The sequence below is a fragment of the Syngnathus floridae genome, chromosome 11 (assembly GCF_059516105.1).
Source record: "Syngnathus floridae isolate MCC-2025c chromosome 11, RoL_Sflo_1.0, whole genome shotgun sequence".
Lineage (NCBI taxonomy): Eukaryota > Metazoa > Chordata > Actinopteri > Syngnathiformes > Syngnathidae > Syngnathus > Syngnathus floridae.
In genome coordinates, this window is record NC_142423.1 from 12,524,333 (window position 1) to 12,551,485 (window position 27,153).

A 27,153-nucleotide genomic window follows, 5' to 3' on the forward strand; every position below is an offset into this window, starting at 1 on the left:
AATGAAGAAAAAAAACTAAAATTATACAATACCGTATTTTCCGCACTATAAGGCGCAGCTAAAACCTCCAATTTTCTCAAAAGCTGACAGTGCGCCTTATAATCCGGTGCGCCTTATATATGGACCAATATAGATTCGTGGATGAGGACTAACTTATTAAAGTAAGCTTTACGTGTTTTTATTTTGTGTTTTGTGTGATAGTAATGTTTGAGCAACGTTGAGTTATTGATATACTGGGAATGTGTGTTGGATCAGGTATGATGAGCTGCAAGAACGTGGCCTCGTTCCATAACAAAAAGTCATTCCGGGTCAGCAAGCATCACTCATATCACTAAGCTGACTACGAAAATACCAGGATATGCAAAGCTGTAATGTGGGCATACGGTATTTTTTTTTCCCAAGCACTTAAGATGCATACATTGCAGATTGAACCAGGAAATCACAATCAATTGAGGAATATGTTCTTACCGGAGCAGCAAGCATTATATTCAATTTAGCATTTAAAAGCGAGATGCACAGAGACCATCCAAGGCACAAATCACATTATCTTTCAGTGATAAGATACACTTTATACAAATTCCAGTCACCCATAAAGGTTTACAAAAATGCATTTAATCTCGGCGTTGCCACTGTGACTGGAAAGCAAAGCGTGCTTGAAAATACAAATCAATCATAACCTTCATTTGAATGAAGACAAGATGAATATTGACACATTTATAAGAACACCAGCGAAATTGAGACATCCAGCAACAGCACAGTCTGGCTGTGTGTGTGTGTGTGTGTGGTGTGTGTGTGTATGGGGGGGTTATTGAATGCGTGGGTGTGTTCATGTTGAGACAACATATCAGCAGAGGCGACGGATGTTTGCACGTCTAAATTCGATTTGCCGAGAGCATTAGTGCAAGAGGATACTCTCGGGTGCACACACTGGTCAGATTCTCTTTTAGGTGTGGCGTCACTTTCAAATTCTCTTCGAGTTAATCCTCTTTTAATTACACACCATTTTTCCCAGTGTTTCAAGCAACAATGATTTTGCTGCACAGTTTTTGTTAAGCAGTCCTTCAAACAGTGGCTTGTGATATCTTGTGGGACGGCTGCTGGCACCCGAGTGCTTCTGTGTGGGCATGTGAACTTGGCCAAGGCATGATATGAGCGAAATTCAGTTTGATTGTTTCCAGGAGATTGTTCATCACAGTTCAGCCTGTGCGGTGGCTTTCTAAGCTGTGTGATGCGCTGAGTGTCCAAGAGACGGATTAGTGGGGAAACATGCAATAGGCTTTAGCTTCTTTTCTGGAATAGCTCCATTTTCCGAAGGGACTCCCGTTACGCTTCACTGACATCAAAATAACATGGCGTTACCCCAATATGATAGATGTATTAAGAATAGTATGAGAACTGGGCATACATTGTTTTTCACTCTATCTATCTATCTATCTATCTATCTATCTATCTATCTATCTATCTATCTATCTATCTATCTATCTATCTATCTATCTATCTATCTATCTATCTATCTATCTATCTATCTATCTATCTATCTATCTATCTATCTATCTATCTATCTATCTATCTATCGACCTATCGACCTATCGACCTATCTATCGACCTATCTATCGACCTACCTACCTACCTACCTACCTACCTACCTACCTACCTACCTACCTACCTACCTACCTACCTACCTATCTATCTATCTATCTATCTATGAAACAACTGAATGAAGTAACTACTTATGTATGGAATATCCATGTAAAACTAATTTGAATCTGCTCAGTGGTGCCCTAAGGTCCATTGCCTCCATGATTATGCTATTTCTATGAAATTGTACGGAGGCAGAGCTGGGTCAGTGGAACCTTTGAGAGAGGGATTAATCGAAGTCGGGGTCTGCTGATGCATGCTCATGCTTCTTGGGGCCTCCATAATTCACATTGTCAGCCGAGGAGTCGGAGCCCAGCGCCAACCCGGACCTGTCTCTCATCATAACATACAGTCAAGAGCCTGTCAGAACAGATGAAGCCACCGGCTCAGCACTGTCTAGGAACATTGAGCTGTAATTTACATTCTTGTGCCCCGACAGGCCTCACTAAATCCAGGTCTGACCATGATACGCCGGAGTCTGATCAAGAAAGCTCTGCTCTCAGGGAACACGAGACCCACTGCGTCAAGAACCAGAATCGGAATAAATCACTCACGGAGACACCCCAATGACGGCACAGACCGCATTCTCGTTGTTGAACTGCACCAACATCCATGTTCGTATCAGTGATGTTTCCAAATTGTCCATTGGAGCCTACTTGAAGCTAATGCTTCACCATAAAATTATAAACTGACGTCAATCAATGCGATCGCCTGGAACCAAACGTAAATAGCTGCGCGATATTAGCTCATTTGGTGCTCACATTACGGCTTGCCTGGAAAGGCTTTCCCTCACCGTTGTCCGCAGCTTCCAATGTGATGGATGGCACTTGCCACCAATCACTCTCTCACATTGTTCGTTGGCCTCAAAGGGCACAAAGCACCTCATTAATAAACCTCTGTGATTAATTTCCATCTCTCCCTCCCGTGTCCCTTGCCTTGTCGTCTTTACAAAGAGACACCCTCCTCATTAGCCAAGTGCGATACGATGCCAAGGGATGATATTAAGGACTACTGTTGACATTGAAAAGAAATTAATGTTACCGTGGCAGAATTTCTCATCTGTTGACAGCTTATGACTTAAAGCTCGTCTTAATGCTACCCGGGATAATTTATTTTTATCGGACCAAATTAATTCTTTTCAGCCATTGTCTTGTCGGTCATTTTTGCATCCTTCAAATGTATCAAATTTGAAATCAGATCAGTTCATAAAAATGTGACAAGGTAGACCTTAGTTTTACTATGATAAAATGTTTATCATAAGTAGGCAAAGACAACGTTGGTGGGAATAAACAATTTTATTAAGTTATGTTTTAGAAAAATCCAACACAAATTCACAAACAATGATTACCATGCACAATTTTAGTATACAAGACAAAACAGTTACTTTTCAATATGAAAATCCAAATCTACATGTCAGTATCTCACAGAGATCATTGATTAATACAGCAGTATTAGGCTGAAGGAGACACACTATATAAGAGTAATAAGATTGTGTTGTGTGGCCATAGTTGAAAAATATATGCAAATATTTACACTGTAGGAAATAACACTTTCAAGCAACAAGCACTTCAACAATTTCATCCTTGTGGAAACAAATTGATTTGCTGCGTTTAGAAATCAGGACACTTTCTGTTGATGCGTGGAATCACCTTCTGGAGTAAGGCCTACTACAAACTTTTTGCACGACGATACTGACGACACAAAAGAAATCATGACGTTTCCAGCTGAACGCACTTCACCCCAAAACAGTAAAACACAGGATAACATGATTGCCTCTGTGTTATGTATGGGAAATAGATAATCCATACATCTACCTAAAAATGTAATTGGATTCAGATGGTTTTGATTTTAGGTAAAAATAAATCAAATAATTCAGGTAATTCCACTAATCGTACTACTAGGCATGACTGTGTGATATTTTCAACAAAATAAAATCACCAGTTGCGTGGCGATATACTAAAACAGAGAACTGTAGAATACTACCGTATTTTCCGCATCGGATTATAAGGCGCACCTTCAATGAATGGCCCATTTTAAAACTTTGTCCATATATAAGATATATACATTTGGCCCGCGGGCCGGACTTTGGACACGCCTGCTGTAGTGGCTCAATATTGGTCCATATATAAGGCGCACCTGATTATAAGGCGCACTGTCGGCTTTTGAGAAAATTGGAGGTTTTTAGGTGCGCATTATAATGCGGAAAATACGATACATCAAAAACTTGGTGGTGAATATTTATCTTGTCCGTAAACCATTTCTTGATATGGTCAGTGTATCGGGCAATGAAACACACTGTAACAAGCTACTTGAAACACCCAGTCAACAATTTCACCAATGAATTTTTTGTGTCCAAATATGTATGGTTTTAAAAATAGTCAGCGCAACTGTGATGGACAGCAATCCAATAGCGACTGTGTTTGAAGATGTATTTACAACAATCAATAAATAAGAAAACCAGTAAATCACTGCACTATCACTATTTGAAAAAAAGTTTTGAGAAAACATTTATTGTATAATAAACAGCGCGCACTCACACACACAAACGTGATATGAGTCAGGTAGTGAAGCGGTGATGGACATCATTGACGGCAACATAAGAGAATGAGAACATTAAGAAGGCCATCAATCACCCAGGTAACTCAAAAATGACATCCATAAGAACAGAACAGAAAAATCAATATTCCATTGACTAACAAGCAGGCTGCCTCATGAAAGCAGTCGGGCAGCCGACAGGTCAGGCCCAATTATGTCGGCCTTTTTGGACTTTTATGGGGCTCGTGAGCTCTGCGCACCTGTTCAGATCGCAAAATGGGGACATGCAGTCACCTTGCATCAGCTGCTTGTGCTAGTCTTTGAATTGGAGTGGTAGGAGAGTGCAAAACTACGGATGCTGACAACCTCCTAGCTGATGACTGTGCGCAGACCCACGTTTAGCAAAGGCACAGCGATGTCTAGCACTTGCATGGGTTGTTCCGCATCCATACGTCCCTCTTTGTCCTTCCTCGCTATTTATTCTGGTTAATAGTAAAGACGCAGTCATGCCTTTTGCTCCAATTGCAGGCAGGGCACTGTTAGCGGTGTTGTCGTCATGGCCCAACATTTTATCTACCGTATCTTCCGCACTATAAGGCGCACCGGATTATAAGGCGCACCTTCAATGAATGGCCCATTTTAAAACTTCGTCCATATATAAGATATATAGATTTGGCCAGCGGGCCGGACTTTGGACACACCTTCTGTAGTGGCTCAATATTGGTCCATATATAAGGCGCACCTGATTATAAGGCGCACTGTCGGCTTTTGAGAAAATTGGAGGTTTTTAGGTGCGCCTTATACTGCGGAAAATACGATACCTTATAATCAATAACCAAATTGACATCTTCACTACAATTTCAAAGCATGAATTTTTCCACCTGATCATGATGATAATTTTGTGAGCAAAGGCGGATGAGGACTTTTCTGCAATGTGCAGTCTGAGCAATGGAAAGAACTTTTAAGTTTGAGCTCAAGTGAAGGCACTGTCAATGGTATCGTCCATGTTGAGCCCTGGGCCAGGCAATCATCGATGTTGTGAAATACAGAACTTACTGTAGGTCATCTAAAAGTGAAAGAACAATACACATGGGCTTTGTCTGACATGGTAGCACATGCCTCTGTGAAAACCAACCTTTTCACCAGAGCGAGAAAGCCGAGTGCGATGGACATTTATTATTTAAGGTTTATGAGATGGGGAGAAAGTCGCAACATCTTTCACGGTATTGTAGAGAAAGGCCTGGGGGCACACGAGTCTGTTGCTGGACAGAAGATTGATTCTTATTTTCGGATGCAGAAGCGTGTTGGTGTGGGGGATAGTTGATCAATTCGTAATACAATTGCAATCAAAAAGTGGTCATCTTTCAACGATTCAATAGGTCTCCTTTTTCATCAAATCGACTTTAAGGCAATCATATATTTTACAGACACTTTGGACAAGTCATGTCAATGTCACAACCTTGCAAATGAAACAGCGTGGTGGCACTTACAACTCCAAATGAACTCTTGGACGGTATCATGCACTCAAATTGTTACGTCTCGACTGATATGTACTCCGTAACAGTTGTGCCTTTTTCAAGGATTCCCCAAGGCCTATTGCCGAACCCTGGGCCCTCCAGTGGAGGGATAACATTCGGACAGGCAGATCCAAGGGGCTGTCGGGAGTACTAGAGCTTCTGATTAGACATCACCAGATAAAGCAGAGCAGTGCACTGATGAGTGTTGCGGAGAGGTCGAATGGGTTCAGACAGTTTGCCCCTGAGCCTCGTGCTCCCATACCTGGAATGAAAACAAACGTATAAGAAAGGTAGGAAACTTTTAATCGATTTCGAAGAAGTCATTGCAAAACATTACATCGAGTTACCTTGTGTATGAAAAGTGCAATATAAAAAAGGTTCCCTTGACTGGACTTGCCTACAAGCACAATCAGCACTATAATAAAGTAGCTGCAAGCATTTCTTTCTACTACCCCAAGAGTTGAACTGTTTGAGCGCTTTATTTTAATTGCAAATTCCTCTACTGGCAAACTCACCAAGGCTAGTAGCTTGTATTTCATATGTGATAGTAGACTGACATTTTCACGGCACAACAAAACGGTGTCTCTGAAGGCTTCATAATTGTTGCGTGACATCAGATTACTGGAAGACTGGAGAACATTGATTTGCCCTTAGCTTGGTGGCGATGTTTGCCGGTCAGCTATTTCCACCTTCCGTGCGTTGTGGATTGCAGCAAAAGCTTACGCAAGCAAACCTCGAACGGCAACAGCTAAGATGGTGCTTACAAAGTAGGAGACGCCATTCATTTTCAGACTTAAGTTATTTTTTGCACTTCTTGGATTATGTGTGACAGCACAGTGGGATAGCTTGAGCCATCCCATAGCGCTCCACAGAAACAGTGGAGCCCAAATGTAATGTTCAAATATTCACACACATTCTATTCTTAGTCTGAAGGGATAGTGCAAGCAAGAAGGGAGTGTGAACTCACTTAATTTGTGAATGTGAATGGGTTCACTGCCAGCACCTTCACCGCCCTCACTCGTGGCCTTGATCTGAATGAGATAGTTGTCATTGCTGGATAGGCTGAGCTCCATGGAGGTCTTATTGGTGACAAAATAGTTCATATCGTTATGACGGTGCCTTTTCAGCAGCACCTAGAGCAGAGGGGAATCGGAAATGAAAGTCAGATGAAAGCAAAGTAAGGCAAAGGTCTTGACAATCTTTCCCGGGGAAACGAGACCTACCACATATCCAGTGACTTTTGACTCTTTCTCCAAGGCTACAACAGGATCCCATTGCAGTGAAAGCGTGGAGCCAATCATGGACCATTGTACGTTGAGAGGAGCCCGATCAGGAGCTGGATAATGATCAGTCTGTGTTATATCGCTGTTTTTTCAATTTTAATTTCAGAAAATCTGACATTTCAGCTGTGTAAAACAAAATATATCATAATTCAGATAAAATTCAAATTTGGATGGATGAAAGATGGGCTATTTTTTATCTCTCGAGAAACCTGAAGTCACCAAATTGGTGGCCATATCAATTGAGAACGAAGAAGGAATATATGCAGCACACACACTTACGTGGTTTCTTTGTGGTAATGTTGATCGGCACCGATTGTGGCCCGGGGCCAGCCGTATTGCAGGCGGACACTGCAAGATAGTAGGCTGTATTCGCATTCAGCCCCGTGATGTTGACAACCGTGTCGTTTCCCGAGATGCGTACTTTGCCAACAGTGTCGGGCTTGGTGTCGTCTTCCCAGTACATGACCTGTTAAAAGAGCAAAGCCCAGCCGGATTTTATTAATCTATGCATTACTAAAGTAATATTCAATATTGTAAGCTATTGTTACCTAAATTCTGATGAAAAATCAAATCTGAAAAAATGTTTCTCTCAGCGCTTATAAGAACAAGTGCAGACTTCTGGAAGCTTGAAAAAAAATGATAACTTCAAGAGTCATTTATTTGTATTATGTGACAATAAAACAAAGCATCATTGAATAATAAAATTGAGATGTGAAACCCTCCTTAGGGATGCGTTCAGCTCACATTTATTTAATCTATTAAAGCTGTGTGATCATTGCTGGATTGCAGTATCTAGTAATTGCGTGGGTCGTACTGTAATAGGTAATTAAACTACACAGCTATTCGAAGCCGTTCTAATTAAACGATGAATATCACACGTGCGATTCACATCTTTGGATCCCCGCTGTTTGTGCTACATTAAGATTCAGGGTTGAAAAATGATTGAGAGCTGTAAAAATGCTCAGTGCTACAAGGACAATGTGTTCAGTGCTGTGGCATCTGGAGATATTTGTAACCTGGCCCCAGAGGTGACAAATATTGAAAGAAAGAAAGAAAGAAAGAAAGAAAGAAAGAAAGAAAGAAAGAAAGAAAGAATAAAACAGCTGAGCCTTATTTGCATTCTTGAAATGTTGAAGGATCTTGGTTGTTCACAGGGTAGCCTTGTTTGTATTATTAATAATATTAACAAAACATAGTTTAAACCAGGGGTTTTCAACTGGTTTTGTCTAAGGGACCATCATTATTACCACGAAGTGACCACTGCTTTGGCAGAATTTTATTTTGCACCGGAGAAGGATAGACTTATACAGGCTATTTATTTGCATCTGTCTGTCTATTTTGGGAAACTCAGCGATGTACATTTGACATAATTCAGATGGCTAAATGATTCACAAAATTAACTGGAAAATAAACCAAGTCTAAATTGACTAGAGGATTGAACCCACCAGCTTCAAGGGTGAAGTCTATCACTTATAACGAGACACGCCCCTTGTAACTTTGCTTGGGGAACCTGTTCAAATATGTGACACTTGGTGAAAACCCCAAGAAGACACAGAAAAAGTCTGTTGATTGTTCACAAAAGCACCTGGAAAATAAATTAAGTCTACATAATAAATCCATTTAATTTTTAAAAACGTTACAATTATTTTCCATTTCCAATTTGGACCGCCTGCAATACCGTCACGGATCACGAGAAGGCCGCGGCCCACCGGTTGACAATCCCTGGTTTTAACTATATCAAGACAAAATACTGCAAGTCCTACCATACCTCATACCCAAGAACTCTTTCAGGAATGGCTGGAACAGGTTCCCAGATCACTTCCATTTGCGTCGCAGACACAATCCTCGGCACAACCCTCTTCGGGGCTACACTGGGGACTGCCGAACGAGAGCACATAGTGAGAATCTGTGGGGCTCAGCATCTCACATACTAACTGCAGAAAGAGCAGCGAAAGGAGCCGTCGTTTCACAGAAAAGCTATTTGCCCGGCTCTTTTAATGGGATCTGTAACTGGCGTCAGGGAATACTGCTGCCCTGCAAATTCAATTAACACTATACCTCCCTGACAGCACACCGTGGTGAGTGTCTACTTGGATTTCCCATAATCTACCGGCATTATCTCCCAGTTTGAGTGGGTAAGGAAACAACAGCAGCGTGGAAATCATCCGAACATTAGCATTCAAGGTCAAGTTGTTAGGAGATAGCATCTCATTACTGATTGGCTGTTGGTGAATACTCTACCATCCTCTGCTGAATACACGGTGGCGATGGAGCTGAAGGGCCCCTCCCCTCGGTTGTTGAAAGCTCCCACTTTCACATCAAACGGGGAAAACGGCGGGATGGTGTCATTGTGGAAAACGTAACGCGCAACGCCGGGCGTGGAGATGATGGCTCGTGTCCAAGTCACCGTGCCGGCGGGCCTGAGGGCCACGATATAACCGAAGCCCTCGCCGTTCTGCAATTCCTCGGACACAGGCTGGGAGCAAAACACAAAACTACAGCGATATTAAAATGCATACAGATAGAGAAACAGACAGAGCCTTTTCTGTGCTGTGCTTCCACAAATATGGGACTGCTGAGAACGCTTTGCAAGCAGCCTCGTATTTCCCTGTGATGGTAGTCCATTGAAAGCAAATGCTCTCCGTGCGTGCATTTGGAGGGCGAAATGGCACTCTGAGGCTACGGGGAAGGGCGATGGCTCATGAAATTGTACAGCTCAATCTGCACGATTAAGCAAAGCTATTTCTAAGCGATGGCAAGAACGGTAAAATGTGACAGATGACTTACCTCCCATGTTATCACTAATTCAGACTTTGTGCCGCCTCCACCTCCGATATCAGTGGGAGCTGTATCAGGAACTGAAGGCGGGAAAGCCCAGAAGGGAGCAATTAGAAGACAGTAGCCCAAATACAACAAAGTCAACTGAAGCTCAAAACAGGCTGCCTGCAAACACTTTTATTTTTTTAACTTACATATCTGTCACAGCATGTAAACCATCCCATGTCTTGGTCGTGAATGTTCACAAAATGTGTCTACTCTCAACTTTCATGAAATGAAGTATTCATGTCTGACAACAATCTGTTCCTTTTCGAGAGAAGAACGGTCATGCACATTCAAGTAATTTTGAGATTTTCTATTTTTGCTTCCGCTAATGAGATTCATTTTCAATGACGGTGACTTCGTTTGAACGAATGAATGAATGTTTTATTTTGAACATTAAAAATGTTGGGGTTAGCCTTCTCAACAATACAGGAATGAGTGAGAATAGCCCACCAACCCCCACACACATCCTTCCCAGTGAAGTAGGTCAGCATGAGACCATTGTGATTGTTTTGACTTACTGGTGTCCTCTGTCCTGGTTTTGGCTGAGGCTGGACTGGGTTCTCCAAGGCCCACATTATTGCGTGCCACTACTCTGAACTCATACTCCACCCAAGCGTTGAGCCCCACCACCGTCGCAGTCAGTGTGTTACCATTCACCACTTCAGGCACTGCAATTCAACAATGAAGAACAGGAATTCTATGAAGACTATGAATCATGAATAAAAAAGACTATGGATCATTATTTTGTGATTATAAAGTAATTTGTGGTGTCTGAAGTTAAAATAAAAAAAGATAAAATGGAGAATGATTTGAATTGGGTTAAAAATCTGACATGATGCATTAATGGTGCGCCTTATAGTCAGGTGCGCCTTATAGTCCGGAAAATATGGTAAAATGAAAACAGAAATTTGTTTTCAAATACATTATAAATGTTTGAAGGTAATGACATGCAAAGATTGAGATTTTAAATGAATGAAAGGTCCTTCATAAGTCTAGCATGCGAGTGGGTGATGTTTGCTGATACCCGTCTCAACGGCCTGCCAGCCCACAGTGAATGGCGTCCGACCCTGGATGATGTAACCGGTGATGGGGCTGCCGTTGTCCCTTCCGGGAGTCCAGGAGAGCTGTGCCGTGCTGTCTGTGATTTCCTCCACCGTCACTGCGTCTGGAGGGCTCGGTGGACCTAAATCAATGAGACAACGATTGGGGTGAGCCCCCCCTCTCGTTCCAAGAAACCCTCCCATCAAACTCATCAAGGCCACCATGCTAAGTTTAATTAAGCGCCCCGTCCTTGATGTGTGCATGAAGGGACTTGTTGTGTATAATGCGCTGGCACTAAATGGATTTAGCGGAAAGCAAAAGAGATATTGAATGAGGATCGTTGATTAGAAAATGGATGAGCTACGAGGGAACGGCGAAGACCCAAATAAGGAGGACGGTGAGAGCGTGCTCGTTGTCCTCTGCGGTGTGACAACGCTGTTGTTGTTTGATGTGCTGCTCCATTATTCAAATGTTTTGCCTGATATTCCGCCGATGTGTAAATGAACCAATTAGGCTCATTTTTTATGATAAACATTACCTCCTCAAAGCACCTGGGACAGCTATTAAGGTTTATTAAGGGCATGAATAGCAATGTGAATCGCTCGAGATAGCACACACAAGCACATATCAATGAGGCAACCTCAGCCGGGCCTGGAGTCACACATGCAGGCGGTGCGCGTGTTTGTTTTTTTTTCTCTACCCGCAACACATACATAATGTATAAAGAAACGAGGGTGCATCCGTTTTGCCATGCAAGCCCCGGGAGTTTCCCACCAAGCATCCTTGTATCATTCAAAATCGAACAAATAAAATGCAGTCAACGGCGGTTACCTTTAACAACCAGAATGGCGGAAGTGGATAGATTCTCAACCTCGGTGTCAATAACGCAGACGTACTTGCCACCGTGGTTCAGTTGAATGTTACGAATCATCAAATCCCCCGATACAGTCTAGAAAGGAATATGAATATTGAACATGAGTTGAGAAAGAGATTAGGGTTGATTTCATCATTCCGTTTTCGGTGAGGGTATGCTTTAACATTTATGACACTTCTGCGGGGACCACCAATGTTTTCATCTTCTCAAACAACAACAGCAGACATGGCAGCTGTAGACAGCACACATAAAGCTATTGGCGAGCCTTCGGGCTTTATCCCACCACGCAGCTTCTCATATCCACAAACAGCTACAAGCTCCACACAGGAAACACAAAACAAACACAAGATAGTCTTAATTAGCTCGTAATTGCAGAAGCAGGAGCAAGATAAGAGTAGAGTGGAACTGCATGATATAATGACGTACTCTTTGGTTCGCTTTTATATTCCACTTTTACACGTATTGTGTCGTCGTTGTGATGCACCGTCTTGCAGAAGCATATCAGTCCGGGGTTAAAAAAAAACATGCTTGTTGCTTTGAATGGGAGTCACCCGGGGGTGAGCCCATTATGGAACCTGCCTATTCATATCAGACGTCATCAGCCCACGCGGGGATCCATCAGAGATGCATCCGCTCTTGAAGAAATGCCACGATAACCACGAGAGCCGAGGAGAATAGTTGTGGGCTGAATCTACCTTTCCGTTTTTCATCTCATCCTTTTCCAACGGGTTCAGTCTTGAAAGTCAGTGGCCACCTGGTTAACCTGAGAGCGAGTGGCTGAAAGCAAGGCATCTCTGCCTTGGCACGAGGCAAGAGAGACAGATTTGCTTTAATTATGTAAATGAATTCACCAGAAGCTGTTGAGCTAGAGTCTGGCAACTTCTCTGGACAGGAGCAACATGAAACCGTTACAATTATCTCATTACATGCCCGTGCTGAATTCCATGTCAATAATAATTGTCACTGAAATTCACACCGATATCATCTTGGCAATTCCAGAGAATTGTGTGGGGTAGCAACATTTTGGTTGTGCGTGAACCCAACACACACTGTACTGTACGTAGTGAGTGTGCCAGGAAGCTCATTACTGAAACCCTTTTGGAGCTCAAGATCTATAAATAGATATGCAAATTCAATTATTGCAAAGGAAGAAGATAAGATACTAATCGTATGAGGGACGGAAAGACTATCGTATGTTAAGGATGGAAAGTACACTATGATTGATATTGAGGAAGGAAGCGGTTAAATGCCAGATTCTTCTAATTGTTACGTTCTCTGGGAAAGTTCTTATGTTCTTACGAAGCAAGGAAATTACACAATGGAAACTTCCTTCAACGTCCACAGTTGCTTGGGTATTATTCACATCTTGGTAATCCTCCAGGGGTCTGCTGAGCAGACCCCTCGCACACTCCGCTGTATGTCCAAATTGATCTCGGAATAGCCTGAAAGTATCTAAGTTTAATACTCGGGCTGACTCACCCCGCCCACTCTCTCAAAATGATCGCTGTCTTGCTGGAAGTCGATGAGCTGGCCATTAAATGCCCATGAGAAAGAGACATCCAGAGCTGGATCGCAGGCGATCTGGCACGGCAACACGATGCTCTCGCCAACAATAATCTCAATGTTTGTGGGTTTCACAATGATTCGGGTTGGCTCTGAAGAAGGGAGACACATGACATGGAAAACGTGTTATTGATACCTAGGGCTGCCCTTTAAGACTTCTGTGACTACGACAGAAATCATAATGTATAGTTTGAAAAATTAGATACATATATAAAACAACCGACGATCAGTCTGTAGATGACGGGTTTTTCAACTTACCCGTAACGAGCAGCCTTCCAGTAGTGCTTGCCGACCCAAATTGATTCTTAGCAATGCAGGTATAGCTGGCGGCATCACTTCTGGTTACGTTAGTAATCTTTAATGTTCCACTGGAAAACAGCGTAATTCTGTGGAGCAAAGTCAGATTTTTATAATAAATAATCAGACAGAAGAACAACAAAATAAATTAGGTGCTGTTTGATAGTGTTGAGTTCCTACATGGATTTTATATTCGGTCAAGATGCTGCTGAAACTCAAAGCCGTTGTCTCGGCAAGCTCTGGGATGATAAACCTCACAGTCTATTTCCATGTCTCGATAAAGCACAACACAATTCCGTTTCTAATTACAGGTGCAATAGCTACACTCCAACTTTCCGATACTCTAATCTACAAGCGGCTGACATGCATCTTCGGCACCAACTCAATTTGCTTATCTTGTTGACTATTAGTGATGTTTTGACGGACTTTCTACCCTCATCACACACACAGAGCGATTTTTAAATCACGTACTCTCGTCAAGAAATTTTCGAAGGACACCTTTCTCTTCTCCATTTCTCAATCCTCATTAACTTTCTAGTTTTCCTCATTAGTGCCTTCCTTATGCATCTGCACAAATGCCAACCTTACCAGGATTGTGAATGGAATCTGCAAGGGAGAGCCGTTGTTACCTTACCTTTCATTTCTCTGCAGCATCTCGTTGTCCTTTTTCCACAGGCTAATTGCCGGGGGCGAGGCTTGGGGCTTGCATTCAAGGGTGACTTCGCTACCTAAGCGAGCTTTTAGCAGGGCCTTTAATGGGCTTTTGGAGAAACTGGGAGGTGATGCTGCGTGGGAGAGAAGGGGGGGGATTAAATGTGTTATTGCCAAAAAAATAAAAAAGGGACCTGTCCAGATCAGCCATACAGTATGAACATGGAGAGACAGAGAAGCGATCGAGACATCACGCCAGCATAGAAGCACTCAGTCAGATGAAAGTCATCCTTGTAAATAAATCATTACGTCATCGATATTCACGCGTTCCTTGTAGTATGCAAATCAATAAGATGAAACGACTGAGACGAATACGAGACACTCTTATGGATTCATGTTTAGCCGGAGCTGTCCATAAAATGAGTGTGCAGACTGATTGTAGAGGCAAGACGTGGCTGCCTGGTGTTTTTTTTTTTTTAAATCTCAGAAGATGATCAAATACACAGACAGATAAGAAGCATAAAAGTACCAGGAAGGAGGCACGCTTACCTAACACCATTAGTTGGGCAGAGGAATAAATAACGCCGTGTTTGTTTTCAGCTACACACTGATACATTCCCGAATCTGACAGGTTTAACGCAGCTATGGACAAGGCCCCATTTTCGATTTGCACCCGGCCCTGTAGAGAAAAAACAAACAGTTGAGCATATCCCTTGCAATGCCGGTCTTTTATCTCTGAAGGCACAAAAGCAATTACTTGTGCACCATAAGGAGAGCAAGTCAGCAGGAAAGAAAAAATAAAGGCCTAAGGAGCCCTGTGGCACTCCACGTATGTTCACATTGGAACGCATGAGGACACAGTCACAAAAATTGCTCCTCTGCAGTCTCATGATACATTATGACATGCTGGAAAGTAATTTGTGGTTGTTGTAGGTTGAGGTTAATGTGACTGACTGATGCCATGGACTAATTTGACATGATTGCCCTCCACTCAGCAGTGACATGTGATTAGGGGGTATCACCATCCATTTTTTTTTAGTACAGCACAGCTTCATGCAAATCAATTATACTCATATTTTCAAATGTAATAGCTAAATGTCAATGACTCACATAAGACAGCAAACAATTGCATTTATTACAAACTGCGTTTATACTGGCAGGAGAATCCCCCTCAGTTTTATTACCTCTGTGATCAAGTGGTCTCCATTCTTTAGCCAGCTGTATGACGGTTTTGGCTTCCCATTAGCTTTACATTCCCAGAAGAGCTTTTGCTGGATGGACAGAACTGTGTCGGCCATTGTCTGAAACCACTGAGGTTTAGCTTGAAAGAAAAGAAAGGATTAACTTGTCAAACATGTGTTTACGGTATCAGCCACTGGATTAGTGCGACATCAAAAATCAAAAAGCTGTAAAAGCGGACACGTCATTGTTTTGTCTGGTTGACTCAGGATAAAAATAGCATGACTATTGTGTTGATGAAGTTATTTCGTGAATAACAAAGCTCAACCATGAATGTTTTTGGTGTTTTTGAGCAAACAGGTGAGGAAGTGTTACAGACTAAAGACAAGAAGTGGCGTGTTTACTGACCGTGGAAAGAAATGCGACCTCGTGCGGCATTTTTGCCCCGTCGGTTTTCCGCAACGCACTCATAGGTTCCTGCATCTTCCTGCTGAAAATTTGGTATTTCCAGAACAGCATTGGAGTTTTTCATTTTTACTTTACTTGGGAAGGGAACACCACTTGTTCTTCTCCAGTTTATTTCTGGGACAGGGCTGAAGAAGAAGAGAAAAATGTGACAACGGTTTGTTATGGGGATTAAAATCTACAGCGCTGTGTTCTCACCAAACCAATATGACAAGAGTACAAGATCATATCAGCTTTCAAAAACTTTAAAAAGAACTTAAACATATCAATGAATACGAAAAGGAATAATGTGATGCAAATGTCTGTCAGAGCCACAATATTGCTGACTTACTTTCCAAGAGCAAAACATTCCAGTTTCACTAGTGATTCCTTGGCAGCTGGCACTGAATCAGGGAAATGAACTTCTATTTTAGGTTCATATTCTCCCATTACTCCTAGGAAAGGGAGAACATTTTAACATCAATAATGAACTGCGGCCATGGCACACACACTGAATCAAAAAGAGCGCAGAGACCCCAGGGGGCAGCAAATAAAATCATTATGCCTGCAGAGTATAACTGACCACAGCGAGTGTGGTAACTGAAAATAAAAAAAAGCCGACTTATGAAAGATTTAAAGAACGTATTAAGAAAATTCCTGCTTAGTAAAGATCTAAGCCCTATAAAGACATGATTTATGACTATATTGATATTCTTCTCACGGGAGCAGCACAGAAACTTTGCTCTAGATTTTTCTAATCTGTCACTTTAGATTAATTCGACGGGCTGTGGTTATCTGACGATACTGTGGGTAAGTGGGCCTGGTGACCAATAAGGTAGTGAAACTAAATTGTTGCATTTACCGTCATTTCTTAGGAGCAGTGGTGTCGGAGAACTTAGCACATTCTCCTTGGTGATGGTGTTGTTCACCACACAGGTGTAGTTGCCCACATCCGAGGGTTCGACTTTGGCTATGTACAGACTTCCCGTCTCCTGTGAGATGAAGCGACGGCTGTCTTGTTGGACAAAGTGGGGATATTGATTGAAGATCCATGCAAAAGTCAGCTCTGAAAAACAAAGGAAAAGCAGTAAATTGTACGCTCCATTGACTTTTTCAGCGTTTTGTACAGCTGCATTTCCACCATATGTTTCAGCTCAGTAAAAGGATAAACCCAAATCTTATTTGCCTCTGTGATGCTAAATAAATATATATTTCAGAGAAAGTCACAGTGAAGAGATCTTAAGGGGTAACGACTAGGTCTGTGTCGTCTTCTGAGGTAAAAGGTTATGAGTCAAAACTGGTATGGAATAACTGTCAATCATCTGTCATCTCAAGCTCAGACTTAAAGGTAAGTCTACGTTCCCACCTGGTTACAGTTAAACAGACACAAAGATCCTTCGAAGCTGGCAAGCAGGTGTCACATATTGTTCACACTTCACAGAACCTGCAGTAAAACGATGTGACCGCTCCACTTGACAGAACCTGCGTTGATTTGACCGTTACACTCCAAGTGTGAAAGTAGCCTGGATAGATAAATCTGATGATTTATTTGCAATGGTCACCCATTTTGAGCTTGAAGTACTGTTAGAAATTAATTTGATCGCTCTCCAATCATCCGGGTCGATTCTTCATTGTGCAACAATTGGTGCCTGATAAGACTCGATCGTTTCGATTCCCCGCTGCATCAGCCCACAGTGTGCTAACTACGGTTTGCCGGTGTCACGTAAAGTTTACGCTCATGTGGCTTCTTTCAAAACGCGAAAGAAAAGGAGCAAGCCACGGCCAACAAAGGAAAGCAGGAGCGAGCTCCCCCAGCTTGCCTTTCATTCATTTTCTGAAAATGTGAGAATACAGACGAGAGCTTAGGTTACAGCAGGCAACTGCGCATCCGACTGTGTCGGAGAAGAAAGCTGTCAAACTGTATTTCACACGGGCTACTCTGGCCCATTATCCCGCAGACCAGCTGTACAATGCAGCCTTCTACAACCGCTTTACTTGTGTGGGAAATTTCAGTTCCAATCTGCAAGCTACTGTAGGAAGGGAGAGGCAAACTCAGCAGCGGCCATTGTTCGTGCTGCTCAGATGCCCACACAGAGGCAAAAATAAAATCTTTATTTAGGGTGTCATTTAATAAAATATTTGTTGGCCTTTTCATCTAAAAACCATTTGCCTTTCTGTGACGTCTTATAGCGGTCTTGCACCAGAAGGCCGAACAGCCTGGCATGACAAATCCAGGACAAGAAAATCGGTTAACGAATTGCATTGTCGACAGCTTTGTGAAAATGGGCGGGTCACAATTAAGAACAAAACTGATTGACAATGCTTGCAACAATGTCCGTTAACCAAGATCAAGTGGACTGTTCTACAACAAACATGAACAGGAATGAATTTATGCAGATAGAAAATTACCAGGGCTAAAAATAACTTGGAAAAGGTTACAGCAAATTACCTCCGGAATACGCCGGCGGGCCACATAAGAGGACCACTCCTTGACCTTCTCGAACATTGACCGTACTTCTCACCGTTTGCGTTTTGAAGTTATGGAGATCTGAGGAAATAAGGTCAAATTAGATTTGGATGGCAGCTCCGAAACCCCAAATCACTGACGGTATTGGACTATCTGTTGGGGATCATGTGCTTTCCCTCCCCAGCTTTCACTTATTCACTGAGGCATGTATTTGATGTTACGCTTTGAGCCATGGGACTTTAATAGGACATCATTGGTAGCCCTGGGACATCTCCTGACAGCCTGTAATGCTTTGAAAGCATCTGGAGTGCTGATGAAAGCGATAGATAGCGCCCGATGACGTTGACTGTTTTGCACAAGGAAAAGATTAGGCAGCGTACGGACTGAACAAACACTTGGGAGCATGCATGACAAATGAGTTTGCGCTGCCAGCAGCCATAAGTGGCATCATTATTAAATGTGGTGTAATCTTGCACTTAAAAGCATTCGCTTCCCCGTCCATACTTGCAGTACAATTTAATGAGCGCTTTCTGTCGGACAAAACCGAAACCTGGGATGATAAAGCACCTCTGACTTGATGAGCGATGGAGGTAAGCTGCTGCTGTCCGTTCTCTAATCTGCCCGCACCCTCCGGCTAACAGACCGGTGTAAACCTTCCAAACATAAACAAAAGAAAGTCCGTGTGACCGATAAGGGAAATTAAGAGGGAGAAGATTATGGCGAGAAGTGGGACGGAGCATCGCTGAGATTAATGAGCAGGCCTCTGATGAAGCCGGTGGAATCAAACAGTGCCAAGTCACGACAGGACGGCGGGGGTCACGGGAGGAGAGGGCTGACTTGAAATCCAGACAAAGGTGACTTCCTTGTGATCTCAGCGGGGCTGCCGTGATGAGTTCATCACTTTTATTCATTCACAATCGCGAGCAATGCTGAGATTCACGCACCCAGCTGATTGCAGATGCGTGCACGAATACAAATTATTGGGAGAACATTACAAAGACTTTCAGGCTTAATGCACCCCAAAGAATAGAAACACTTGCTGATTTAAACTAAATTTCATTTTTAAGGAGGATTAGAAGTGAACGGATAATTTATCATCAACATCTAAAAGGTGCTGAATGCAAATTTCTTTGCACGGTTGGAGCTTTGGCTCTCGAAAAAGAGCTCAAAAGGACACCGGCGAGAAAGCAGGTGCAGCATTTCTATCTATATAGGGACTTTGTCCTCATTACACCGAGAAAGTGCATCAACCCGACTGATCTCTGAAACCTCCCTCAGCGTACATTTGGCAGACAATAAATGTCAAGCAGCATCGCTCTTCAGCCAGCCCCCGCATGTAAGATTCATTACGGGCCTGTATGGATAACGGCACGACAGCTCGTGAGAGGAAGCTAAAGGGTCTTCATCCTTGGGACATAATCAATAGTCAGAGATCTTGATCAAGAGGAGAGTGCTTCCTTTTCAGGAAGAGAGGATCCCACTTCACGGCCTGACTTTCCTCGTATAGATGGAGGAAAAACCTTCAAACTTATAAGACGTGTTGAATCTACGGAAAAATGTGACTGATATTCACGAAATCAACAAACTGGTGTTGCTCTCCTTTAAAGTGTGAATCACAGCGGCTTCCTGATTACTTGGCAAAGTATGTGTCGGTTTAGATTGAGCACTGAAACACTAATTAAAATCAATGCTGTTCCGAAGCTACTCTTCCCACAGCGTTTGTTGCATCTGGCATTTCATTCAATTACTATCAAGCCAGCTAAAATCAGTTTGGAGGCATCTAAATAATAAATTAGGAAATACCTGCACTGGAAAGGCATGACGGACCTCCAAGTACTCACATGCAAATTGGATGCTGGCCTTGCGGCTCAGGACGGTGCCCCGAGTGTTGAAGGCTTTACACTGGTACATGCCGCTGTCTTGGTCCTTGTCCAGGTTGCTAATGATCAGGCTGCCCCCAGACATGCGACGCCGGTAGTCATTCTCCAGATCAATGAGTGTTCCGTTTAGTGACCAACTGTAAAAAACGCAAACACAATCAGTTGCTGAGCTCCCGGGAGATGCGCACTCAGTATATTTATCACAAAGATCGATATCTCGCTCGGCCCACATCTAAAAGATGTTGGGGGAGGGTTGTAGCTTCTTTTTGGTGTGAGGAATACTCATGGTTTCAAGTTTTACAACTATTGGGATATTAATTTTTTTAATCTACCTGATCCCTTCCACCCTTTCTCGACTACCGTTCATGTAAAAACGCAGATTTGCCGAGGAATCACATTGCAGTTGTTCAACGGCAGTTTAAGAAAAATGAAATACATTTTTATTTTATTCTTTTAGTCAAGCAGTTGGAATGATGCTTCACACTGACTTAAAACCAATCAACGCCCGCCGGGTTTCCCGCCTGACCGCCGCCGACAAGACACGACCGTCTTCCATCTTCATTACGATTCATCTAAAAATCTGCGGCAGTCACAAATCCGACCAATTTATTCCAGTGACAATGTTACTTTTGAAAGTCACAGTTTGAAAAATGTGCTTCAAAACACATTTACATTTTGATACCTTGAATTTGACTCCATATTTTCTGCTGTATTTCTACCAGAGTCTTTTTGTTTGTGAGCTGGAAGTCAGTTAAAACTACAGCTACCAGAAGAGTGATTTCTTCAAAGGTGCAAGCATTCCTTTTCATAATTTGGCGAACTTCAACAAAAAAGTCGGTCAGCACTTAAAAGTATGCGAACCTCGAAATCAAACAGAATACGTTGTATCTACGTCTTCTTTTCTTTGAGCTGCACTGTCGGCGCGGGCAGATGTGAGCCTCCCCGCTGACCTGAGCGTAACCTTGACTTTCACATACATTTTGCATGAAGTATCATCAAAACGACCGGGGACTCTAATGTAGCACTGTCTCATCTACATTTCCTTTCGGCCAGACATCCACAGAGACCCCACATACCTTACAGACACACAAAGAATCTTCCTTTATATCTCAGAGATTATCATTGCTGCTCTATGAAAAAGAGTTGACGCTAAATCTAAGGCGATAGTAATTCCTGAAAAGGAATAATGTATTCACAATAATGCCTGCAGATGAGGCTTTGTGCACTTTGACTAATGTTGAAATATTGCATTGTTAGAACCAGGTGAAGCAGGTTAATTGCAAATAAAACTCACCTAAAAGTTACTCATTGAGTGCTAGATTCAATCCATTGCATGCACAGTCAGGCGTATAAAAAAAAATATTCATTTCCACTCAGCATGGACATAAGTTTCTCGGGAACATCTGGCTTTCACTGACCTCTGCTCCAGATTGTTATTGCAATCCTGAGTGCAATGGTGCATACCTGCTACTACATCTTCAGCGACATTACTGCATTGCTTAATCATCTCGGCAGACTGAATGATGTGACAGTGATTTGATAACAAACAACGTTTGAGCTACTTTTATTGACGTACGTGTTTGCAACGGTGAGCGTATACTGAGGATGTATGGCAAATAGTCATATCGTAATACATCAAATGATATTGCGTGGATAAATGCAGACTTTAGTCTCAAAGGATCACGGCTTATATAATTCTAGTGGCTATGTTTTCCGCCCAAGTGCTGTGACTGAATTCCGAACAAACATCTTCATCTTTACACACCCTCACTTGTAATTATGCTTGGTGCAGAGCCATAAACACAGCCAAAGCCATAAATCTGCTTGAAGTCACATTCCATGATAGGAGACCATCCAGTGTTTTTTTTTTCTCCTCCAATCACTGCTGTGTCCTTGATCTTGTGTTACAGCAGATTCATAGTAAACACAGTGACAGGTGTATTCATAAAGCCCAGCTTGCAGGTCGGGAATGTGCTGCGTGGTTTCATCTGACTATTTATCAAACCAGACTCTGTCAGTGCTCCTCTCCGTACACTCGCAGGGACCCACAATGGCAGGGAAAGGAGCTTAGATGGTGATGGAGTGAAAATTCTTAACACCTTGCAACTAAATTTAAGGTCCAACATCCAATCAAGCAGTATTTGCAGCAACATTGTCACATTTCATAAGTAGAGGTAAGCAGAGCTGCAGTTTTTCCGTGTTTTCTTTCCATGCATTAACATGGTGCTGACCCAGCACCGAAACAGAATCCACCACAACATGGCCGCCAGGTCATTTAAGGCGAACTCCCGTTGCAGGAAAGACATGTGCTGCAAAGTAGACGAACGAACCCTTTTCTCCAGAACATATATAATTAGTTCATGTTGGCGACACAGTTATTCATGAAGTTAACCTCAATCGGTTTCACAGTATTGGGGAAATTTCAAAGCCCGCGTGGGAGTCGTCACAGCAGTGAACATGCATCGTGAGATTGTGTGCAGTACGTTATATCGTCGGTCTTGTGGGGACACAAGTTGCAAAGAACTCAAGAAGAATCGTGTGGAGCACAGAGCAGATTTTGTGGGGCAGGTAAATTTGATGGGCTCATTTATTTACCTGTACTGTGGAGGTGGGCTCCCTTCTGCTTCACACGTAATGGTGGCCTGCCGGTTGGGGGAGTTGATCGGCAAAATGAGGTCAAGTGGTTCCGTCCTCAATCTCGGCCCTTGAAATATGACATCGTCTGTAAAGGCTGCAGACAAAGACAGAAGTTGCACAAAGACTGAGAGGACAATAGTGACTGCATCTTTTTCTGTTTGCTTTTCCTTCTTTTATTCTATTGCTTATTTGAACCTGGTTGGTTTTTCCAAGAGGGAATGCACCAGGACTATTCCCATGGTGCAGTGTGTATATTATTTGCTTATCTTGCAGCGAGCAAAATGCATCCCGCTTATCTCGGGCTTTAACTGCACATGCAGACATATTTGCCTCCACAGTATCACCCGGCTTCAAAACGAAAATGCAAATGATTACAAATGTTGGTAATAACTCATACGCTGCTTCCAATACCATGAAAAGTCTACACGAGGTAGATAGAATGTGTCGTTTGTGTAGCATGCGGGCACCACATGAATAAGCACAGTAAAACAATAGCAAAGACGAAGGTTGAGGACTGATGAAGAGGAATGTCGCCCTAAAAAATAATTCCTTGTAAGCAATAGAGTAGATAAAGCAGAGTCAGATAATATATTTCAGACTCAGCGTGCACATAACTAAGGGCTGTATGGGTGAACTCATCTTTCAGAGCTTCAAAGGTAAGCAAGTGGAACAAAATCTGGAATCAAATGAAGGCAGAGCCAACAGGCGGCCAGAGTTGAACTAATTGGTGCTGGAGACACTGCAGCATGTGCCTTGGACACATGACTTGTATTCGATCAGGGATAGGAATGTCACCCGCTCCATGCCTGTGTGAGTGTAAATAAATAAATGTATAGCCCTCTAGAGGAGAATAACTCATCAAAAAAATCTCCCGGAACAATGAAAATCAAATGGAATTTCCACGTCGTTTGAAACCAGCTTGTTATTTTGTGCTGGTCCCTAATGACCACAAGGGCAGCGTTGAATCGAGCTTCAATGACTGGCGATATTCATTGCATGGTTCCTGATAATGATCTGGACAGTCCACCAAGAGCATTGGTGATTGGACTCTCAGTTGTTGCTGACAGCTTTCTGCTGACGTGTGTGAGCACAGCCCTCCCGGGAGTGTGAAGGACATCAGACTGTATTTCTATCCTGGCATTGGAGATGTCTTGGGGTTGTTTACAGATGGACTAATTGGATTTCTACCTTATTAGGAATTTTATCTTCAATGTCGGCATTATAAAATAAGATTTTTAATTGGAAAATCGACTTCAGGGACAGATTGCACCCCCACCCCCGCCAAAAAAAAAACCAAATCATCAAGTTGTTTTGAGGCGTGATAAACAATGGCAACAAGGACACCAATGAGTTGAAATCTCTTACCTGCAAGGCATCCTGTGAGTGATAGCAGAACAATTTGTTTCCATGGGAACATCATCTTTTAGTTGCAGAAGGCTAATGGGACTCTTATCCAATTACTTGTGAACGGACTTCTCTCCTTGTGACTTCAAGAGTTTTAATCTGAAGGGAAGCAATTATATATGATTAAAAGATGACATTTGAATATAAATACAGTACAACAAAAAAGTGATGATAGTCCTGAAAAATGAGTTATTTGGGAGTCAAAACATGGGGAGAGAGTCTAAAAGAAGCCGGAAGCTACATCACGGGAAGTAAAAGAAAATATCGGGTGTGCAAAGCGTTAGTGCAATTTTCAGGTGGCACTGAAGAAGAAACAGCTGCTTAATGGGTACGTTTTCTTCCACTATGCTTGTTTCTCATCCTGCCTAACAAGCTCATATCTCCGGCTTAAAAGAGAAGTGAGGAAGGGAATGAATGACCTCAAAAGAGACTTACTCTCTCCCTATTTGACTATTAATAGGAGCTGGCAGCCTGTGTATACCAGCACTCTGCAAAACGCCACTTCACACTCCAACAAAGAGTTTGCTGTTCAAGGCAGAGCAAGCAAACTCTATTCATGTGCTCTCAGTCTTTATATTAGCAATAATTCGAAAATAAACATTTGTCCATCATGTTAAAAAGGTCTTTAAAATAATTTGAGAAGACTCACGTTGGTTCGGATTGTATAAATGAATGGCTTACTCAGAGTCTATCCGTGACGGACTGGAGGGGGTTGTGCCTGCTGAGGTCCAGAGACTCAAAGGCCTGCAATGGTTTCAGCTCACGGTTTACGGCGGATGCCAGAACTTCGCCTCTGTTCTGTTAAGGCTTTCTATGGTTGAAAGGTGGAGGCGGGACCGCACATTTGTGCATCAGAGAGAGCCAAATGAAGCTCCGGATCAAGAGTCAGCATTCACGTGAGGTGGGAGGGGGACATACTGGCACCCACAGTAAATATTCTAAACACATTAAATCGTGTTATTGCTCTGGCCTTTGGGCAGGATCCAAAATAAATCCACAATTGGGCGAATTCCAAATTGCTCCTCACTCGATTGCCAAAAATATTCAATAGAAAATAATAAAAAATACTCACACTGGAGACTCAATGAATATTTTAAACCAATACATGAACTTTTAATGACTTTATAGAATTTGTTTTGATTTCCACTCTTTCTTTTTCGACATACAGTCAATCTGCCAGATCAACCAGATCCCACCCGCCAATCAATGACCTAAATAGCCCCAAAGTTTTCTCCAGCGGATGCGCTTGGGACCTTGACGACTGTAATTGTGGTATCGGTAGCACAGAAGGGGCTTTGCTCAAGCTCTGACCTACATCACAGCAAGTGGAAACCGATATGCCTCTCAGGATTAAGAAACCGACCCAAGCTGCCGTCCTTACAACATAACCCGGTTGTGGTGATTAACCCTGGGCTATTTTGGGAACTCCTCAAATAGACCTAAAATGCCGTCAGTCGCATTTTTGACATGAGAAGGCCGTCACTGTCATAAAAAGCAGAACAAGGAGGAAACAAGAAGAGTTCCATCATAATTGACTGGCCGGTGCTATTGTAAGTAAGCCGCTGGAAATGGTTCCGAGTGTGACGTGAATGCAGTCACAGCAAGAGTGGATTTGCTGTATTTCCAAATTTCGCCACTCTGAAAAGCCATCGCATTGAATTTCACGCTTCCGGATTCTACCACACACAAACGCTCTGTATTAACTGCCTCTCGATGGGCTCCGACGCCGTATCCTAACCCAGCCGTTCCAAAAGCTTCAAGTTTGAGTAGGGGAAAAGCTCCCGGAATGAATTTTGCTGCAAGTTTCTTGTTTTGTTGTTTTCAGTGGCACAGTGTCTCTGCTGATTTGACACATTGGTGGAGAAAATGTGTTGTTAGATCGCTTGGTAGAAAGAGGCCGACCGGCTTTGATGAAAGCTCTTTCAATTTCAATATCAACATTTGACTATTTTTGAACAGGAATGAATAATGACTGAATAGATTTTTTTTTCTGCTTAAGTCTAAAAATGATCAAAACCAGTTTTTTTTTAGTTGAGGGATGCAAGTAAACAAATATAATTTGACATGATGAGAAAGAAATATAAAGACGCATTACGGACTTCACAGTTATTTTAATTCTCTGAACAATTTGAAATTAAAAAAAAACAACAATCCCTTTTTAGCATGAACACATATTTAATTCATTGTATGAATTTAAAACTGTTCTCGTATTATTTTGTCTTGCTGTACTCGTTTAAGAAGACAAATTTATGTAAAATGCAAAACTATACCTTCATGAAGAACTGCAAAAGCGGGTTGGTAATACAACTTACGTTTCTCTTTACCGTGGATTGAATGAGATCTAATTTATTTCACCCACTTTCAAATATATACCGCTGAGCACCAAATTGCTGTACAGAATGAAATGAGTCATTCTGTATTCACCATTGCAGAAGCGTCACTTCATTGGTGTGATTGGTTGAAAGGCATCCCGGGAGATGACTCGAGGATTAATAGGCCCGTTGTTGTTGGTTAGAAACATCTTCGGAACCCTCCAGGGTAGCATTGTTGCAAAGGAATGTATTAATGGCGTCAGAAGAGGATGATGTTTCTAGCAGAGCTGCATTTAGATTGCATGCGAGTCAACACAATGTTGAACCTCAAAAGGTTCAATGCATATCATTTCAGGACTCCGTTTCCAATGACTTATGTCTCTCAACGCACGCAGCCTGGAAGACAAGCTTCCACCAGTGAGAGCTGCCAAGCACAGCCGCTTTGCCTACGAATGAAGATTCCCAAGCAGTCGTGCACTGATGCCTCCTAATTGACTCTGACTGAAGACCTGCACAGCAGCCCATTTCACATAATCCAGTGAGGACGGAAAAATAACTGAAGCGATTAACAAATAAAGGCGGGCTTTAATGTCTGTATTTCACCACTT

General features: G+C 42.5%; 1 protein-coding gene across 4 annotated transcripts in view; it reads right to left on the reverse strand.

Annotated features, from left to right (window-relative positions):
- Window positions 1-2,927: 2,927 nt before the first annotated feature.
- LOC148391169 (contactin-3-like) overlaps window positions 2,928-27,153 on the reverse strand; it is a 32,457-nt gene continuing 8,231 nt past the window's right edge. For all 4 annotated transcript variants that reach the window (XM_088388796.1, XM_088388798.1, XM_088388799.1 and 1 more), the window contains 22 exons: window positions 24,195-24,332; window positions 22,788-22,923; window positions 20,154-20,329; window positions 18,295-18,393; window positions 16,708-16,911; window positions 16,198-16,300; window positions 15,810-15,994; window positions 15,407-15,543; window positions 14,772-14,901; window positions 14,206-14,356; window positions 13,533-13,660; window positions 13,191-13,366; window positions 11,669-11,786; window positions 10,821-10,979; window positions 10,315-10,464; window positions 9,761-9,831; window positions 9,215-9,449; window positions 8,742-8,851; window positions 7,253-7,439; window positions 6,914-7,026; window positions 6,658-6,823; window positions 2,928-5,952 (listed from right to left, as the gene is read on the reverse strand). In XM_088388796.1, the coding sequence (XP_088244922.1) occupies window positions 5,861-5,952; window positions 6,658-6,823; window positions 6,914-7,026; window positions 7,253-7,439; window positions 8,742-8,851; window positions 9,215-9,449; window positions 9,761-9,831; window positions 10,315-10,464; window positions 10,821-10,979; window positions 11,669-11,786; window positions 13,191-13,366; window positions 13,533-13,660; window positions 14,206-14,356; window positions 14,772-14,901; window positions 15,407-15,543; window positions 15,810-15,994; window positions 16,198-16,300; window positions 16,708-16,911; window positions 18,295-18,393; window positions 20,154-20,329; window positions 22,788-22,923; window positions 24,195-24,249 (3,081 nt within the window). In that variant the 5' untranslated portion in view covers window positions 24,250-24,332 and the 3' untranslated portion in view covers window positions 2,928-5,860. The remainder of the gene's footprint in view (window positions 5,953-6,657; window positions 6,824-6,913; window positions 7,027-7,252; window positions 7,440-8,741; window positions 8,852-9,214; window positions 9,450-9,760; window positions 9,832-10,314; window positions 10,465-10,820; window positions 10,980-11,668; window positions 11,787-13,190; window positions 13,367-13,532; window positions 13,661-14,205; window positions 14,357-14,771; window positions 14,902-15,406; window positions 15,544-15,809; window positions 15,995-16,197; window positions 16,301-16,707; window positions 16,912-18,294; window positions 18,394-20,153; window positions 20,330-22,787; window positions 22,924-24,194; window positions 24,333-27,153) is intronic.